Genomic DNA, 19,826 nt, shown 5'->3' on the forward strand with positions numbered 1-19,826 from the left:
TGTACAGTGGACTCAACATTTATAATGGTCCTTTTTGCATAACAGGTTGAACAAAATTCGAACATGATGAAATGAAAGGCTTTGGGCGACTTTAACCATCAGTCATTGATATGACTGACATGGACCAGAGGTCATAAACCCTATGCATTTGTGGGAACATAGGCTCTTTGGGCAACTTCGTATTTGCGAATTTTTAAGGGCCATTCACTCTTTTCCCAGCTGCAGTTGAAGGCATCAGGAAACCCTGATCCATTGATCCGGAGATCCAGGCGTCGGTAGGACTCTTGTGTTTCCACGCCTCCCACTTTCACCCCCATTGTGGTGAATCTCCGGCTCACACACACTTTGCCAGACTTCCAGGAGTTGGAGCGAGTGACCGAAGACGAAAACGCCGACAACGTTTTTCAAAAAGAAAAAGAAAAACCGTGTCTTCTTTCACGCATGGATCTACTTTCTTCTCTTGTGGGATTTCAAAGAGCTGCAATGGTTTGCGCTGCTGGGAATTTTGGAGACTCGTACCGGAGAGAAAGGGCACACGTTCTCTACGCTGCAAAGTTGTAAAAGTAGTTTCCCTTGAAGTTTTTTTTTTTAATTTTTTTTTTTTAACCCCCCGCCACCAGTTAAGACTCCGTGTTTCTTCAGCCTGTAAACCCACAACCATCATGGCGAGGCGGACGGGGGAGAAACCTCCGGGTTTGACGCCGAATACGCGCGCTGCTTTCCGGGATAAACACCTTCGGTTTCACGGGGGCTTGTTGGCTTTTTCGTGGAGCTTCGTTGTAATGTGCTCGGCTCTTTCTTGTGGATATTGCGGAGCCGAAACGGAGTTTTCCATCCTGGAAGAAGCGCAAGTTTTGGCCGACCAGATGAAAAAGCTGTCCTCCCAGGAGCTGGGAGTCTTTACTATGCAGGTAAACGTGGATCAGAAATGCTTTTTAAAAAGTGTGTGCTGTCTTGTTTCTGTGTGAAAAGTGTGAGGAATGGCTGTGCCACTTCGTGTTGGAGCGGATTTAAAGAGCCAAACTGGTACAAACAGGATTTTCAAAACAACAAATATAATGTAGCCTAATAATCATAGAGGGGGGGGGGGGGAACTTTGTTGACAGAAATGTTACAGTGTTACGAAACAATAAACTCTTTGGTTGCCAGTGTTTGGCCGTAACAACAGGCGCTTTGAAGTTAGGACGCATTTATCTGGGGCATCAACACGCTGGAGGTTTCACCTTTATTATCCCCTAATCCGCTTAAAAAGACGAATTTTACAACAGATCAGTTATTTAAACACATTCACTGTGTGTGTGTGTGTGTGTGTGTGTGTGTGTGTGTGTGTGTGTGCGTGCGTGCTGAAAAGGTGAATAAACTGTCACCTAACGTACATTGATTCTCATTTGAAATCAGCAACATTTCATTGTGGATTGGCCCTAATCCAACAGCATTACAGATGAGTGCCTGGTTATAAAGATGCACACATGCCATTGTGCTGATAGATAAAAAAAAAAAAGATGGTTATGATTATAATGCCTTCCAGTGTGTCTGAGAATTGTGCTATGTAGGTCTCTTTAAAGTCAATAACAATGAATAAATACATTTTTATTTAACTTGGCTGCAGCCCACAGATCCAATCCGAGAATCAGCCTTTTGGACGCAAGGAGAACGGGTTCTCATTGCTTGATAGATGGTTTAAATTATGTCTGTATTTTCAAAGTAGTTGTAGATTAATATTGTTATTGACTTATTGATTCATTGTCTCAACTTTGACTGAACTGATTTTTGAGTTTTATTAGAGGTGAGATGGTTCATGTGTTTGTGTCCCTTGTTTATTCCCTGTTGGAGACATTAAACATATTGGCTTTTACTAGCCAATAGTAACCCCATAATGCTGATGAGTATATGCCCTTATTAAATGATACACACCTTGATTTATCATTGATGTTAAAGCTGAAACAGCCCATTGACTCATAACATTTTTTTTTAGAAACAAATAGGCCGAAACGGCACAGATTCTAGCTAGTAAACTGAAAACCTTTTTATGGGTTTGAACAGAAAGCAAGCAATTTGAATTAGAGCTGAAACGTTTAGTCCATTAATTAGTTGGTCAACAGAAAATGCGTTGACTATCAGCTATTCTGAAAATGAAATTAATTCATTTAAAGTCAGTTTAAAGCAACAATACCACACATTCCTCCGTTCCACCTTCTGAATTCTGAGGATTTGCTGTTTGTGTTTGTCTTATGTGATAATAACTAAACACTGTTGGTCGGACAAACGATCAACATGATTTACTATTTTCTGGCCTCTTACACATTGATCAAGAAGGTAATCAGCAGATTAATCGACGATGAAAATAATCGCTTGCCGCAGCCCTGATTTATTAAACGTACTATGTGAACACAATGAAAACACCACTTGGCCATGTCCATGCGTGCAGACCTGCATTGAGTCCCCAAATGGCAGGGGGTGCGGAGTGCAGTGCCGGTTGCTGCAGGGTGTGTGTGGTGGGGGGTGTTTAGCACTTCAGAGGCAGAGGAGCTCACAGGCCCCGAACACAGAGGCGAGGCAGCGGGGGGGCCCTGCCCCCAAATGGTGTTTCATCTTGTCTGCTTCCACACTGAGCTTCCTTCATCCCGGCCTATGGGAGTCGGCTTTGAGGACTTCCTCTGATTCCCCCTGGATCCGCCTTTGTCACCGCTCATCCTTCCCCGAGCTCCAGTTTCTCTGCTGATTTGTAGAGTTTGTCTTTTTTTTTTTTTTGCTCTTTATTATTATTATTATTATTATTATTAATGTTCTTTGCTCATGCTGGCGCATACAGTGAAATTATTCACACCTCTTCTATCAGCTGCAAAGCTGTAATTCATGCAAACATATTTTAATATATTTCAAGTACTTTATTTTTAATGACTCATTCAGATTTCATATAGCCCTTTCTAAATTATTTATGAAAGCATTCATTCAGCGTCATCCCCCTGTATCGTGGGAAAACAGCTTTGAGGCAATCATGTTGTTGTACAAGCTGTGAAAATATGACTTGGCATGAAGCTAATGCGAGTTTGATTGAAGCGGTGCATTTCATGGATTTGTCAGAGTGGTTTTCCGCGATATAAGAGACGTGCGTCCAGTATAAACAGTCCACATCTGCCTGTGAAAACAACTTTAGGAATCTATTGGCCATGCTGTCTGTGTGGACACCTGCTCTGATGCAGGTGTGTCTGTTGAACTGGATTTCTCTTTATCTTTCTGTCTCTTTGGCAGTTTCCCCTTTTTCCCTGTGCAGTGAAGTCGCCAGTGATTTTCCACACTGTCGTCACCCCCCCCCCCTCAAAAAACAACAACATCCAAACCGCACCATTGACTTCAAGTTCAGCTTTCTGGAGTCACAGCTGCCATTCATTATCTCTTTGATGCTCTTTTTGTATTTTCTTTTTTTGGCACAAAGACATCAACGTGCAAAAGTTCATGCTCTACTGTTTCGGAGAGGATCTGAAGGTTTTGTCATCAAGCGAGCATCCCCGCATCTCCGTTTAAAGCGTAATTCTACCTCTCTCCGCTCCACCCCTCATTATCTGGCAGATGTGTAATTTGAGGCTTTCCTTGTCAGTGCTTCTGCGTCACTGGGTCAACCTTGTTCAATCTGTCATTGAGTTCCTCCATTATCGGGGGACAGGAGGGTGTAGAGACGACACTCTGGTTAAGTTGATGGGTCCAGAGGATGTTTTTCTTTCAGATTTAGAGATGGCTTCTTTATTGTCCTTTTTCTAAAAAAAAAAATGTTTTGCCACAGTCTGTACAGAGCCTCACATAAATACATAGGTACATGAATAGATCATACACCCCAACATAACTACACGAAAGACATCAGATACATCCACACATAGATGTATGTTGTGAAAGCCATTCCCTGGGAAGTTTTAAAGATTAAAATGTGTATGGCATTCCACTACAATCTATTACAATTCAGACTCCTCTCATAAAGTGGCGTATGTATGACACGCCAATTCGTATATGCCATTTTTGGCGTGTTATAACTACGCATAATCGCCCCGGCCGCCATTGACCTATATTACGTGTGAATTTTCGCTGTAGCGAGTAGTATGAATGATGTTTACATCCGCTGTATACAGCATAGACATACATGTGGATAGCTCAAAATGCATACAGATAACGCGCCATTTGGCTTTAGGAAAGTGGCGTTTATGTTTACGCAAAGTCATGATGCCATGTTGTACAATTAGTTCAGTTTATTTTTAGTAATTCAGTTGATTTGAAAGTGATTATTGCAACTACAAACTGTAAAGTTTGCTGTAGGGCTGCAACTTTTTGTTCTTGTCGTAATTGATTGATCTATCATGTTCTCTGTTATTTGATCATCGTTTGGTTTATGAAATCATTCAATTAATCAATCAGAAACATCAATCAAAAATTTCTCAAGAGTCAAAGAGGACATCTTCAAATGCTTTATTCTGTCTAACCAACAGTCCACAACCAAAATAAAATATGATGAAGAAAAGCATAAACATGTCACATTTGTGAAGCCAGAACCAGTGAATGTTTGGCATTTTTATTATAAAAATGACTGATTACTGACAATTAATCAAGAATCAAAATAGTTGCTAATAAATCTCTATTTTCAGTCTCTAGCATGATTCATCCCAACTGTTTAGTGTTTTGCATTCATTTCCCATCATTTACATATTACATTTTCCCTTTAATGTGATATTTCTTTTAAACAGCCTTTGTGTGGCTTGTGTTAAGTTATTGCTAATCAATACTATTTATATCTTTCATTGTTGGAGCCTGGCATCGTCTCTTAGTGTAAAAATCAGAAAGTTAATACTCTAATTAATAGTTAAAAGGTGATTTCTTATTCGGAATGATTTCTGCCATGCAACCCTCAGCGGTTGTTATGAAAGTAGACTATCTTCTCTGATACACTGTATGTAACTAATGAGCATTCACTGTATGTAACTAATGAGCATTTCATGTCAGATTTTCTGCGGCTTAAAGCAGGAGGGGTTGGCACGGCAATTTGGACTTGGATCTAAATATGAAATAGAATCTCCTGTCCCTTTTCCATGTTATTAAAACATGGGCCTGGTGCTTCTCGTCCGCTAGAGCCAGGACCACGCTACATGTTTCCAGCCACAGTTGCAGCAACACACACTTGATCACTGTTGGAAACGAATAGGCGCGCATAGATTGTCACTAAATGGCGAAGCCAAAAAGAGATCAGTCATCGCTGTGTGAAAAGTCCAGCTCACTTGCCTTTATAGAGAGGCTATTTCCTTTGTACAATCGGATGATTATTTACAAAGGAAATTTCACTGTGTTAGTTTTAAGGGCCTTAATCCTCCTCCGAGAAGTGTGGTTTGTTATTAAGGCTGGCTCGTCCAGCATCCCCGGGCCCCTAAATGAATATTGATAGTAATTTGAGGGCAATGGAGGGTTTGCGCAGGAGAAGAGAAAATTGGGACAGTGCCGGCACTGTCATTAGACTGTGATTTTCTGGGTTTGGGTTTGGTCCAAGGGCAACAACAGTTGAGGGGCTATCACAGAGCCCCAGTTCCTGCTTTGTTTCTTTTTTTTTTAAGCTTAGAATAGACATTATCTAAATGTCTTCCACCTGCCTTTATTTATCTACTTTCTCTTTTTCTGTTTCTCTCGGCTGCTGTTTCTTCTCTTTGCCTCGCTTTGTATTGAATCCCTTGCAGAGACGGAGAGGGAGGAGGAGGAGGAGGAGGAGGGCTAGAGGATATACAGCAGGACATCAGAATTCCTGCTAGGTTCTCTGCAGTACAGCTTCAAAGCCTTCTTGCTTCTCATTGCATTGCCTGCATGGCTGTGTGCTGAAACAGTCAAGGTTACCACGAGCCTCAGAGGCCCTCTGCTACATGTTGGAGCATTTCTATCTCTCATTCATTCTCTCTGTTCACTTTAAATATGTGTATGAGCCACTCTGCATCCAGCCCTCCATGCAGGGCTTGCAGACGTTGACTGTGTGTTCAGTTGAACAGAAAGTTATAGTATATACTAGGGATGCACCGAATATTCGGCCACCGAAAATTTTCGGCCGAAAAATGGCTTTCAAAAGCATTTACACAAAACCTTTTCTACGCGAACTGCATCGTGTCAGTACCCATCCGTTCCACCTGCAAAGCGTCTCCTAAGCAAAGAGGTTGAGACGGACCACGGAGGAAAACAATGAAAAGTACGCTTTAGAGTCTGTCAGCACACGTTTCAGTGAGATCTGTTCGGATCCTCTGCACTTCATCGCGACTGTACTTGATCCGCGTTATAAAGACCATTACTTGGATGCGGAAATAAAGCAGGGCGCACGAGAAATGATCCAGGCCGCGATGGATGCGGAGAACCCGCGTGGAGACGGAGACGGAGCAGCACCCAGCGCAGGAGATCAGAGCGCAGAAAAAAAGACTGGTCTCGCTGCACCAGATGAGGGGCATGCACCCTCGTTGTCTGATATGTTCAGTGAAATCCTGCAAGAAAGTGCCTCAATTAATAATAATAATAATAACAATAGGTAAGCTATTCTGTTCTTAGGCTACTGTATACTGTATGTGACTATCAGATTGTAGCCATATTTCTGCTAGATATTTTTTTAATTAAACTTTAATATTAATTTATACAATTGCAATGCCTTGATTTTAGTAAAGTTAGTACACAGTCATAGCCATAAATGCAATGGTACTAATAATTGGCTTAATTTCTTTCAGTGTTTCGGTTTCGGTTTTCGGTCTTGGTTTCCTCTTTTTTCGGTTTTCGGTTTCGGCCAAGAATTTTCATTTCGGTGCATCACTAGTATATACTGTGTATAAATAGGCTATTTTATGAAAGAAGAGAGCACATGTATACAGTTTTTGTCTTCACAATAATACTCATCCAATAAGCAAATGAACGCTTAGGTGTCAAATATATCTCTAAGCACATGCCTACATTTGTCTTGTTGAGGACATAATGGGGCTCTCTTCGTTGCCCACCCCTCAGGGCACAGGGTTTACATAATGTAACCAACTATTCCCTGAAACATACTTTGGGTGGAGGACAGAAACCTTCTCTTGGTGTGTGTTTAATATTTTCAGTAAGTCTAACATTTTTACGCACAATGGAGTATTATGTAGGATACTGAACTAATCTCTGGTTCTTGGTTAATGTCCATACCATTACCGCTAAACCATCCAATCAAGGTTTTGTGTGATTAACAGGGATGTTTTGCTTCAATGTTAGCAAAACTGTCTGCTGTTTTATACTGGTGCTGCAGAACTGGGGCACGTTTTTAGGATGTCGTTATTTTGCTCATATTTCTAATGTAAAACCTCCCAAAAACACATCGATTGATTTCTTTTGGCCACTTTTAGGCCAGCAAAAACAAGGTGTAAATACAAAAATGTACATATTATCACCTTGTTCTCCATTACGTTAGCCAGTAAACTGCTAACCTCGTCTATTCATCATTTGCCGGTAGCGTGCAGTGGAAAAATGGCTGGCAGGGCTGGACTGGGGTAAAAAAGAAATCAGAGAACCATTTGAGACCCAGACCAGCCCAGCAAAATCAGCCAGACAACAACCATCCTTGCACTACCCTTCAACACATGTACATACCAGCAGGGTTCAACATTGGTAGATTTGCTTGATTCGTCAGCAAAAAAAAAACACATTCACTAGCCATTTGGATTGTGGACAAAAAGTTAATTTTGAACCCTGCATACCAGCCCCTAATACTCTCACTTATCTGAGTGGTAAGTAAGAGAGTATTATAATGTACTCACTGATTGAAAAAGGCTGGCTGGCTCCTGATGGCAAGATGGCTAAAGGTTGAGGGTGGAGCGTGGCTGTCATCAAGATGTCTTGTATAGTAAACAAGTGACAAGTCTGTAAGTTAAACTTAAAGGAACACGCCGACTTATTGGGACTTTGACTTATTCACCGTAACCCCCAGAGTTAGAAAAGTCCTTCAAGACCCTTCTCATCTCCGTGCGTGCTGTAAGGCTGTCTGACGGCTCCAGCGGCATCAGCCCATAACAGAACATGCAGGTGAATGGTTCCAGTAATCCTACTGCTCTGAATAAGTGACAAAATAACGCCATCATGTTCCTATTTACATGTTGGGATTTGTAGAGTCACAGCGTGTACACAAAACATGTAAATAGGAACATGTTGGCGTTATTTTGTCACTTTTGTCACAATTCGGAGCAGTAGGCTAGTTGGAACCAGTTACCTGCAGGATCTGTGCTGGGCTAAGTTAATACTGGAGACGTCAGACAGCGTTACAGCACGCACTGAGATGAGAAGGGTATGTATGGACTTATCTAACTCTGGGGGTTACGGTGAATAAGCTAAAGTCCCAATAAGTCGGCGTGTTCCTTTTAAGCTGCATTTTGTACACAGTATGCTTATGTTAGTGGAATGTGGATAAATCAGAAAGTTATCGTACTATGTTTGTAAGTAAGTGCTTGCTAAAACATAACTAACATTAGCGTACTAACCGCTAACTTGTCCTCTCTGGTAGACAAAGGGTGCTGAAACAATCGTTTGATATGCTTAAATCTTGTGTTTTTTAGCTAGCTACGGTCACTATGTTGTGTTATTTTCACTGCGGGTGGGGGCGGGACTTAAATGCGCTCTGTCTCTATGATAGGATGGAAGTGGGCCATAGTGGGATGTGATTGGCCAGTGTTCAGATGAGAGACAAACCAGTTGCCCAGTCATGTGATCTCTCTCCTCTCTGTGGCCTGTTCATAGACACAATGATGGCCAAAAAAAAAAAAAAAAACAAGATTCTGATCCACCGGAAATCTCCCGGTACTCCCGATGGCCAATCCATGCCTGACAGAGGGTGAACCAAAGTGGTGAAGTTGCGGGCTATAAAAACCAAAACAGTGACGGTTAAACGTTGGAGCTGAGTGGAACTGCAGAGTCGAGGGATAATTCTCTGTGGGTTTGTCACTACGAGTGTCTCCTTTTACATAACAATTATTACAGCTGCTTTAACTTAACAATTTAGTGTTAAAGTGCAGACAAGAAAAAAAAAAAGTGGCATTCATGGGTGAAAAGGCTAAGTGTCTGTAGGGTTTCTATGGATCTAATAACATGTTCACATATTCATTTGCATCAGGGTTTGGAGCCACACTGGATAATATGCTTTAGCCCATTCACACCAATGCCAAACACTGGTTTCCCTCCCCACCTCTCATGTTATCTTACTGCTTATGTCTGTCAGGTTTTGAAAGTTGTAGGGGTATCTTTCTCCTCCTTTCTCTTGTGTGGGATGTTCAGGTAGTCTGAGCTACAGGTGCTTTGCATTAAGGCGCTGACACACTAACCCGATAATCGGCCGTTGGACAGTCTGGCGAGGTCGGTTACTCGAGTGTGTTCCGTGCCGTCATCCGTCTGAGGGGCTGTCGGCCTTCATTTTGGCCGACCGGACATGTTCAGTCGGAGACGAGGCAGTTGGGACTCACCCGGAAATGGCGAGCGGAATGAGCGTGACTAGAGTCTCTCAAAATCGGACAAAAAATCTTTTAAACTGACCTTTTTTGATCTGAAATGAAGACATATTCAGCAACTGCATGGCCTATTTCTCGCTTAATATGTTTTCAGAAACATGTTTCAGTGAACTATTTTTGTACAATATGAGATCATATTCTGAACAAGCCGCCATGACAGTCTGGCTTTGAATTTCCGGAGAACATAAACCCACGTGACGCGTTCGTCCAATCAGCTGCCGGTTTTAATTTTTTGGGCAAAAATACAGATTAGCGCCGCCTGCTGCTATGGAGACGTATTACGTCTCATCTTTTCGGTGTGTTCTGAGGCACTTTTTGGACCAACTCGGGGAGACTGATCAGTCCGACTGGCTTTTCTGCCGATGGTTGGCCGTCTGGTTGGTGTGTAACCGCCATTAGACAGCCTTGCATTGCGGCACAACCTCTCCTCAGTCCAGCCTTACATCATGATGTGCCTTAGCAGTTTATGAGCCATTCAAGGCTGTGCTGAACTATCTGCACCTCACTTTTTCTATTTTAACTGTTGCTTTTTTCAAACTGTTATTGCAGGTATCGTTTTTCTTTTTTTTCTTTTTTTTAAACACTTCCTTGCTTTCACACACAGTTGTTGGATTCTTGGTCTCAAGTTGCTGCTGATACATGAATACTTAAAACTTTTACTGTTCTGTTAGTGTGGGTGCTTTAGTATTGTCTTTTTTATTTTTCATTTTTATCCAAGCTCAATTGAAAGTGAACATGGTAACCTGTCTGATGTGATAATCTGCTGCATATACATGACCTTATTTCCAAGCTAAACTTTTCTATCATATAAAAGTTAAATAGTTACATTGAAATTAAGAATTGTGTTTCTTGAGTCAGTTTTTTTAATGAGAAACAGGGCTCTCTGCCAACACCTGCAAAGTCCCCCCAGCGACATCTGCAATGTTTTAAAACTTGGAATGACTTCGATATAAGTTGTCATCATTCTTGGCCTGTCCAAAACCTGTGGAAACAGCCCAGTTCTGTCGACTGTTACCTTTATCATCCCGCCACAATGCTGGAGAGAACCGAGCAAAGGACCACATTTTCATTAAATGCGGAGCTGCTTGTATGTTTTGGCTTGAGTCCAGGCACTGAGAGGCTCAGGCCCCCCTCATATCCAACAGAGTCTCCAACCCCCAAACTGAGCACGCATCAGACACGGTGAAATCCCCAGACTTGCTGGACAAAACTGGGGTTTAAGTGCTGCTGTCCGATGGAAATCCTAACCTAGATCTTCAGAAAACCAGGGTCCAAATGTGGGCCTAAAGCGTGATTTATGCTTCTGCAGAGGCTCCACGCAGAGCTTTCGCCATAGCCTACGTAAGTGGCCTGAAGTTTATACTTGTGCGTTGGTGTATGCGTCAATCTCTTTAAGAGAATAGCAGGACCGCCATATGTGTGGTAGAGCGAGTGAGAGAGTGATGGTGATTAGCTTCGGAGCGAGTAGCGACTCTAGAGGCATAGTGAGAGAAACAAAGTGTCTCCACTGTGCTTTCTGACCACGGTGGGAAATCTGTAGCAGGAAAAGTTAACCTTTGGCCAGAGGGATTAAAACAGGATTGAATGGAAGTTGTGTGCAGATTTGTCTGTGTTCAGTCTGTCCCTACCTGCCGGCTAGCTAACACTAGCTAGCTGTCCGCACATATGAGGCTGGAGGGTCGTCAGCAAACAGACAATAAGAGCAGATGATTTAGTGAGCGGACTTTTCTGCTCTTATCTGCGCTGAAACAGATGATTAAAGTGGTTGTCTGTGCACTACTTAGTTGAAACCTCAGGTACTGGCAGTCCATAGCTGTGTGGCATAACCTGTATTTTTTTTGAATATGTATAACTATGACAGTCTTGCCTGTGGTATTTTATCATTCTTGCTCAAGTATCTTGCAAATGAATTCATAAAAATCAGAAGTTTCACTTCTGCATTTTGCTGGAGGAAACATTTGAGATTGTATTCTTTGGCTCCATCACCCTGGGCTATTTATCCTATTTTAAAAGACTTCATTCTGAGTGACAACCCAACCACAAATTGGCTATAAGGCATTCAAACTTAGTTTTGTTAACCATAGTTAGAAATGTGACTGCGGTCATTGTGAAATATCTTCTTTTTTTTTTTTGAGGGACACAAGTCATAAGTTGACTTTGTGAAATTAAATTTTCAGATTTTCTTTTGACAATTTTTAACAGTTGCCAACAGAGACCTGAACAGACATGATCATTTGGAGTCTGGCTTCATCTTTATTTGAATCTACCTGCAGCCCTCTTCCATATCTAACAAAAACTGTGCTAGAAGCTGGCTTGAAGAAAGATATGTGGAGAAAAACATGTTCAAGGATGTGTTTTCTTTTCCCCCAGAGCTTTTGAACAACATGACTCCAATTCATTTCAATCAAATCCCTTTAATTTCTTTTGCCTGTGTAAATACAGCCTAGTGCACCGTCTTTTGGCTCCTGCTGGATTGCGGCCGGAACGGAGCATAAAACTGATGTTCTTCCCCTTCTGCACCAGCTGTTGTGGTTTAAATCTGTCTGTACTGTCGTGGCCAGATCGTTTATCTGACCGCTTTTTGATCTGTTTCCCACATTTCCCAGTTAAAGAAGGCCTCTCTTCGGTTGGCCTTGACTGAAATTGGTTTTGCAGTGATTGGCAGTCTCTTTTAGCCTTTTGCCTTTTTCTGTCTGCTTTTGCTTTCTCTAAATCTCTCCCAGCTTGCATCTCGTTGTTGACCTGCTCTACAATGCTGAGCTCCTGTTAAGAATCTAGAGTGAACATTTCCTTGGCTGCTATCGAAGTGCAATGTAGATAAACACGGGCAGATTAAATTTCTTCCAGCTGCAAACATCCTGTCGTTATTAGTTTTACCTTCGATAAACATCGGGATGCCAATTGCAGGTGTGCACACATGCATACACATGAGAGTGCGGATCGGGCCGCATTTTTCTGTCGAGCCCGGCCCGCGTCCGACAGAGCAGTAACCGAACCCGGCCCGAGCCCGACAGGCATTAAGATATTTATGTCCGAGCCAGACACAGTTAAAATCTCTTTTTTTTTTCTCATACTAATGACACATGTACGTTTGTTTGTGTGGAAAGCCCGCTTTTATTAAGCAGCTGTAGGAAGGCATTCGGAAATGTCAACAGATGAGCACATCTGCGCACACGGGGCAACAAGCGCACGTTAACACAGGCGCGCACCTACATAATAACCTTTTTAAATTTTAAATGTTCAATGCTTTATCGCGCTGATGTGACCGAGCTCAACCCAAACCCCAACATCATTTGTAAATATCTGTCCGAACCAGGGCCGGCCTGTAGGGGTACTGCCAGGTCCCAACGGGCTTGGTTCAGGTATTCATCCTCTAATACACAAGTCTGTGTTCTATCATAATCGTGTTGCTGAAAGTTAATTAGTTGAATTAAATGGAAATTATTTTGATAATTATTATAGTTATAGTTATTCATTCTTAAAGCAGTAATGCCAAATACTCAGCAGTTCGAGTTTTTTTCATATGTAAGGATTTGCTTCATTTATCCATTTTAAATCATCAGAAACTAAATGTCTTTGGGTAAAAAAGTTGGTAAGACAATATAAGGAAGGTCCCCTCAGCTCTGAGAAAGTGTGATGCCCATTTTTGTCACTATTCTTTTCAAGATTTATACACTTGGCAGTTAATTGATTGAGAAAATAACCATGTAACATAATTGGTACTTGAATGTAGATCCTGACCACATAACTCTCAATTCACAAAGGCAAGTTTTGACTCCCACTTCCCACAATTCATTCATAATAAAATTCTTCTCTGCTTGCTCTCTCTTCATTCTCCATTTTCTTTCTGTAGACATGCAACTAATGGTTGTTATTATTGATTAATCACAGGTTACACTTGTCCATTTAGTCTTTTAAATGTCCAAATTTTTTTTAAATATGACATGACATTTTGCCATAAATCCATATTCAGTTTATGATGACATAAAAACAGAGAAAAGTAGCTAATCCTCGACGCAAATATTTGGCATATTAGTGTCATAAATAAGTTTTTATGATTAATCGAAACAGTTGATTCATTTTCCGTCTGCCGATTAATCAGCTGATTCTTTCAGCACTCCTTTTCTTTGTATTGAACTGAGCCCTGTGCACCAAACGTCCAGGTCTTCAGTGAAAGTAGCTACCTCGTTCCTCTTAAGGAGGAGAACTAATTAACTGGCTGTGTTTAATCAGCTCGTTCCCACATTTTTAATGATTCCCCCTCTATTGCCTCTCTCGCTCTTTATCTCCCATTCTCTGTCACCCCCTCTGCCTTGTCTTTTTTCGCACAGCCTAACACACTATCTCACACACACACACACACACAATCTTTCTCTCTCTCACACACACACACACACACACACACACACACACACACACACACACACACACACACACACACACACACACACACACACACACACACACACACACAAAGCGATAACAAATGCACTCAATGAGCGAGAGAAAAGGATCTTTATTGGTGATCCAGGCTTTATGGGTTTTTTTTCCCTCCAGATTCCTGCCAGTGTTACTTAGTTAGCTCCAACAGGGCTGACCTGGCTGTGTGAGCCAAGCGACCCCAGGCCACCCCTTAGCAAGTCAGTCCCTTCACTCGCCACAATGGGCAAGACTCAAAAATGAACTCTCCTTGAAAGAGAGAAAAAGGGGAAAGGAAAGGGGGGCGGGGGCTTGTGGTGAAGGCAAGGGGGCAGTGAGCAAAATACCCGACTTCGAGGGCAAGGAGAGTAGAGGGACCAGTTCCCTCCCCCCAAACATGCATTTGTAAGGCCCCCCCATCCCCCTCATGGTGCACACCCACTCCTGCAGGAGAGGCTTTGCATTCTCGATGAGGAGAGAGTTGGAGCTCCTACTGTGGAGAAGCAGATCAAACTGTTTTTTATGCCCCCTTTTCTCTTTTTCTCTCTCTGTTTGTGCCTCTCTCAGGGCTCTGCGTTGCATACATAAACTGGTGGTAACCCGAACTTCACAGTTGTTGAGAAACGCTGTTTCCGAAGTTGTCTCGAATTTCCGGCCACGTTTTTTAGGCCCGTGTGCAGTTTTTTTTGTATTTGGATAGGTGCAGATCTGACTGAATATGTAATAGTAGGCTTTGGGTGAAGACTGGAAGAGATTGTGTGCGGCAGTGGCTGCCAAGAAATAGCAGGTCGCTCACATTGTGGAGTCTCGTACAGACGTACACAAACCACCCACTGTCGCTGCAGTTTGAATCTTTGTCTCTGATGGTGAGGAATTACATGACGCCTCTCTGACTCGAGGGTCACGGGGTTGTGGAGGTCAGCTCAGTTGGTCTAACTTCTCTCCTCACGGCCATTCATACAAAAATAATGACATCAGCCTGTTTAAATGTGCAGTCTGTAATGAATAACACAAAATATCCAGCCACTGTTCTGTCACTTCAATGGCTGCTGAGATTTAAAGTTTTGCTCCTGATGCTTTGTAGTAGTTTTTACTTTTCGTGCATTAGTTTTTCCAAAACGGGTCAAACATTGGTACACCAAATTAAAGGCAGAGTCGGTGTATTTGTTTGTTGCAGCCTGTGATGTTGCTAACATTAGTCATAAAAGCTAGAAAGTGCAGGTTAGCTTCAACCATTTTTATTAAGAACATTCATTCGTTTTTGGGTTAAACACTTAAAGCGCCCATATTATGCTTATTTTCAGGTTCATAATTGTATTTTAAGGTTGTACCAGAATAGGTTTACATGGTTTAATTTTCAAAAAACACCATATTTTTGTTGTAGGCTACTGCACAGCTCTCTCTCACTGCTGCAGATACTCCTTGCTAATGGGTACATTACTGCCTTTTTTGGAAGAAAGTAAAAAGAAAATATGGATGAAGAGCTGAAGGGAATTGTTAACATTTTGGGAATCCCTGTTGACAGTTGGGGTCTTTTTAAACACCTGAATTTCCGGACCAAGGTTCATGTTTTTGTTACATTTGGATACATATGATTCGGTTAGTTCTGGTTTCACACTTCAGTTATGCTAGCGCACTAAAGCACTATACATGACGTAATTATGTCCTGTCGTCATGCGTGAGCCACATCTCCCGATACTTGTAATTAATTGGTTTGTAGACTCTCATATCCTGTCTCTGGTGTCGGGATTGTTTGGGACTCCTTCTCTCCCTGTGCTAACCGCGCCTCTTTTTGTTTTGTTGCGTTGTTAAGAAGCAAGCCACGGGAACTTTACTTGGGTTTTGAGGAGCTACAACATTTAGTCAGTGACAAACTGAAACCTACACTGTATATTTACTACCACTTAACAAGTAAGCTACTGATGTATTCTCTGTTCTGACTGGCCGACAGCTGTCTGCTCTGAGCGCATTCACCGTCACTCTCTCTCACGTACACACTTATGGCGTTTTTCCATTACATGGTACCTGCTCGACTCAGTTTGACTCTACTCGCCTTTTTTGGTTTTCCATTATGAAAAAAAGTCCCCGGTACCTGCCAACAGGTACTCTCTTTTTAGTATCCCCTCCGTCAAGGTTCCAAGCGAGCTGAGCTGATACCAAAAGGTGACGTGAAAACCTTCAGACTACTGATTGGTCAGAGAGAATTGTCACTAATCACTGCGTCATCATTGCTAGCGACAGACGGGGGTGTCCTGAACAAACCCGCCATTTTTAAATAGTTTAGCCAGCTGTGAACATCATAAGCTCTGAGCTATTCTTTAAAGGATCTTCCCCGGTCTTAGAACACAACGATAGTCTGCCAGAACTTCCTGTATTTAGTGAGAAGTCTGAACCATCCAAAAAATGCCTTCACACTAGAAACCAACCAGACCATGGTTCAGTTTGATCCGGACCGAGACAACCTCCTTTGGTCAGACCAAATTTTGGCTGTTTGGTCTGGGGGAGGTTTCACACCTGCAATTTTGGTGCGGAACAAACTGAAAACTCTGAAAGTCCGGACCAAACAAAGTACAGTAGGTGTGAAAGGCCCCTTAGATGAGAAGATGGGTACCACCAAGTACGGAGCTGAAGCTGGGAGGTGATTATAGCTTAGCTTAGCATAGAGACTGGAAGCGGGGGGAAACAGCTAGCCCTAGCTTTGCAAGTTTGGTTTTTGTGGTTCAAATCCTCTCGTACTGAAATAATTGCATGATATAATATTAGGTAGATTAATAGTAGAAAGCCACCGTCCTTTCTCTGTTTCTTTTGGTTTTCCGTCGTGCCTTGAGGTTTTGGCAGTCTGCGCCTCTGCACAATTTCTCCTTTGTCTGTCTTCTCCATCTTCATCCTCTCATCTTCTCAGCTCCCCATTCCTATCGGTGTAATTGTGTCTGCCGGTGGTGGTATGTGAAACTGTCCTGTGCCTTTTTGTCTTCCGCTGGTTCGCCGGCTTTGAAGATAAGTCAGGAAGTGACCCGGGCTAATGAGTTGAACTTTGAACTTTCTGCCTCTTTGTGTCTACGTAAGACGAGGCTGGTTCCGAAGATGAAAAGAGATGCAGCGTTTTCTTTTTCTCGCAGATAAAATAGCAAGGAAGAAAATGTGATACAGCTTGCTAATTAGGAGGCAGGGAGGAGTGTCAGGGTGTTTGAGTGTGAGATGAAAAATGGGTAGACTGCTTCAGACACCTTCAATGTTCCAAACACATGTAAACACCCAAAGGCACACTGTTACACTACCTCTATCTCTACCTACACACACATATTTCACATAAACACAGACTGCTATAAAGCTTTATGTACGGAGCGGCTGCAGCTGTGTTTAGCTCTCTGTGTCTCTGAGCTCAGTTATGTTTCTGCCAAACGAATGGCTAATTTAATCTGGACTGACTCACAAGCAATGGAAGACGAGCATTAGGGGAGCCAAACGGGCTTCAGTGTTTTCACACATTTTCTCCTGCTGGCATGTCAACACGTCAATCACCAAAGAATAAAGATCATTTTTCTGGCTATAATGAAGAAAGTGTAGATTTTTTTTTTTTCAATCTTAGTTTATTCATATTTCTGATATGATTTTGACATACTTATTTCAATGCAGAGAAACAACAAACTTGCCAAGTAGAAAAGAGAAGTTTTCAGCTCAGTGCCTAAATGATAACAGCCTCACGCTAGATCCCAGACTCATAAAAAAACATTGCTCTTGTTGCGTGGGGACCATCTTGAAATCATCTTGCAGCACATCTTGGCCTCGCTTTTCTCATTTTTGTTTTTTCGCTCTGGCTGTCTCAATCTGTGTGTGCAGGTTATCTTTGTTGGTTGGATTTCACACTGCTACGTTACAAAAAGCAATTGGTTGGTCTTTCTCTTAAACCAGTTAACAATTATTGGTGTACTCTGAAAAGGTGGAAATTGTGTTTTTATGTTTTTTGGCAGCAGCATTTGTTTCATCCTTTGGCTCCCTTCCAAAAGAAACCCCACTGTGTGTGTGTGTGTGTGTGTGTGTGTGTGTGTGTGTGTGTGTGTGTGTGTGTGTGTGTGTGTGTGTGTGTGTGTGTGTGTGTGTGTGTGTGTGTGTGTGTGTGTGTGTGTGTGTGTGTGTGTGTGTGTGTGTGTGTGTGTGTGTGTGTGTGTGTGTGTGTGTGTGTCTACTGAAATCAGCACTGGTGTTCCAGCTGAGAGGTCTAATGTCCAGCCAGTGGTATAGCAAGCAGGTCCGTTTCACTACTTGAGCATTCATTTGTGTCTTTCTCCAGCAGAAGCCCAGTTAACTCTTTCTACAAGAAACCATGGTCTTATCTGGTCCTCTCTATCCTTCCAAACTTCCATCTCCCAGACTTTTGTTTTCTTTCCAGAAGGCCTGCTCACTGCCAGGTTTGGCTGCCTGGTGCCATGCCAGCTTTTTTCAGTCTGTCTAGCCCTGGTCTTAGTGCCGTCAGCCAGCTGGGGTTTCTGCTGGCATCTCTCGGTAGCTGAACAAGAGACAAACCCTGTCCCTTTCTCTACATTTTAAGGAACTTGCTTATTTATATGTGAATAAATGTTAGAGTGAATAATTCCCAAAAATTGGATCGTGGCACTTGTTCAGTGAAGTTCCACATTTACTTATAGACCTTTTCCCACCTCAAATCTTATTAAGATTTACGAGTTAAGAGTCAATGCTGACGTCCCCTGTTTACATTATTAGCTACTAATTAAAAACAATTTCATGCTTGGTATATCATGGAAGATGTCACTTATGTTCGATAATCCCAACATCTGTGCAGTTTGGAACACTTTTCCACACTTGCTAGCACCACACACATACAAATGTTATGTATTTGAGTTTGGTCTTGAGTTTATTTCTGGAACATGTTTCTGCAGTATTGTCTCTGACTCCTTAACACGATTACAGGAATCAATTTGGTGTGAAGCTACAAATGTGAAAGACCCATAAGCACACCAAACATTAACCACTTGATGAATAGCTACTAAGGCCCGGTTTACATGACAACGCTCGCAGGTGAAAACGACAAAATATTTGCTCAGATGTGCCTTTTCGTTTAGACGGCGACAGCGTTTTTGGGGCTTAAAAATGCAAAAAAGTGAAACCACCCTGCAGAGTGGAAATCTTAAAAACGCTCCACTGTCGCGTTCCCGTCTAAAGGGTAAAAACGCAAAAGTCTGCTCACGGTGGCACCCCATATTTTGTTACATAAATCAAAATATAGAGTGATTACTCGCCCATGGCCACTCCGCCGTTGGGTATCCTCAGTCTGCCTATACTTGGCCGGATGGCTTTCAGCTTTGATATCTGACTTTTACAGATAGCGTCTTTCTGCTGTGGATATGACGTCCCTCCAGGTACACGATACTGCTAAAGAAATTCGATCCATATGTCTATATATTTTGACTGGCAGGACTCCCAGTCCACGCCCTGTTGTGCCTTTGTGGCTTTGTAATCTAAGGTTGTTTGGAGCAATAGCTCCACCTCCTTGTCTGTCCAGACAAAATTGTCAGCTTTTGTTGTTCGCTTCGCCATGTTTTGGTTTCACGCTACTAGGGAGAGGAGAGGGAGAGAGGAGGAGAGGGAGAGAAGTAGAAGGAAGGTTCTACGCAGGCGCGCGGACTTGGTGGTGTTGTGTGGCAGTGCTTCACACTACCACCTAGCCGCCTGGTGTGCACACGCCATCGAATTTCACACACTTTTGAGTCACCATATGCACGCAGACTTTCCCCCCCAAAACGCTTGTCTAAACGCGGAATAAAAAGTGAGAACGCAACGCCACTTCTCTTCAGATCGTTTCCATCTAAACATAGCCTAAAACTAAAACAGTGTCAAAATAGGACTCACAGCATCTAGGTTTGTGAAAAT

The 19,826-nt window shown here is 42.4% G+C and overlaps 1 protein-coding gene across 1 annotated transcript in view; it reads left to right on the forward strand.

Moving 5' to 3' along the window:
- The first annotated feature begins 662 nt into the window (after positions 1-662).
- Positions 663-19,826, forward strand: part of cachd1 (cache domain containing 1) — a 98,478-nt gene continuing 79,314 nt past the window's right edge. Inside the window, exon 1 of the mRNA XM_039811947.1 lies at positions 663-911. Coding sequence (XP_039667881.1) covers positions 663-911 — 249 coding nt within the window. The remainder of the gene's footprint in view (positions 912-19,826) is intronic.

This window comes from Perca fluviatilis, chromosome 9 (assembly GCF_010015445.1).
Source record: "Perca fluviatilis chromosome 9, GENO_Pfluv_1.0, whole genome shotgun sequence".
Taxonomy (NCBI): domain Eukaryota; kingdom Metazoa; phylum Chordata; class Actinopteri; order Perciformes; family Percidae; genus Perca; species Perca fluviatilis.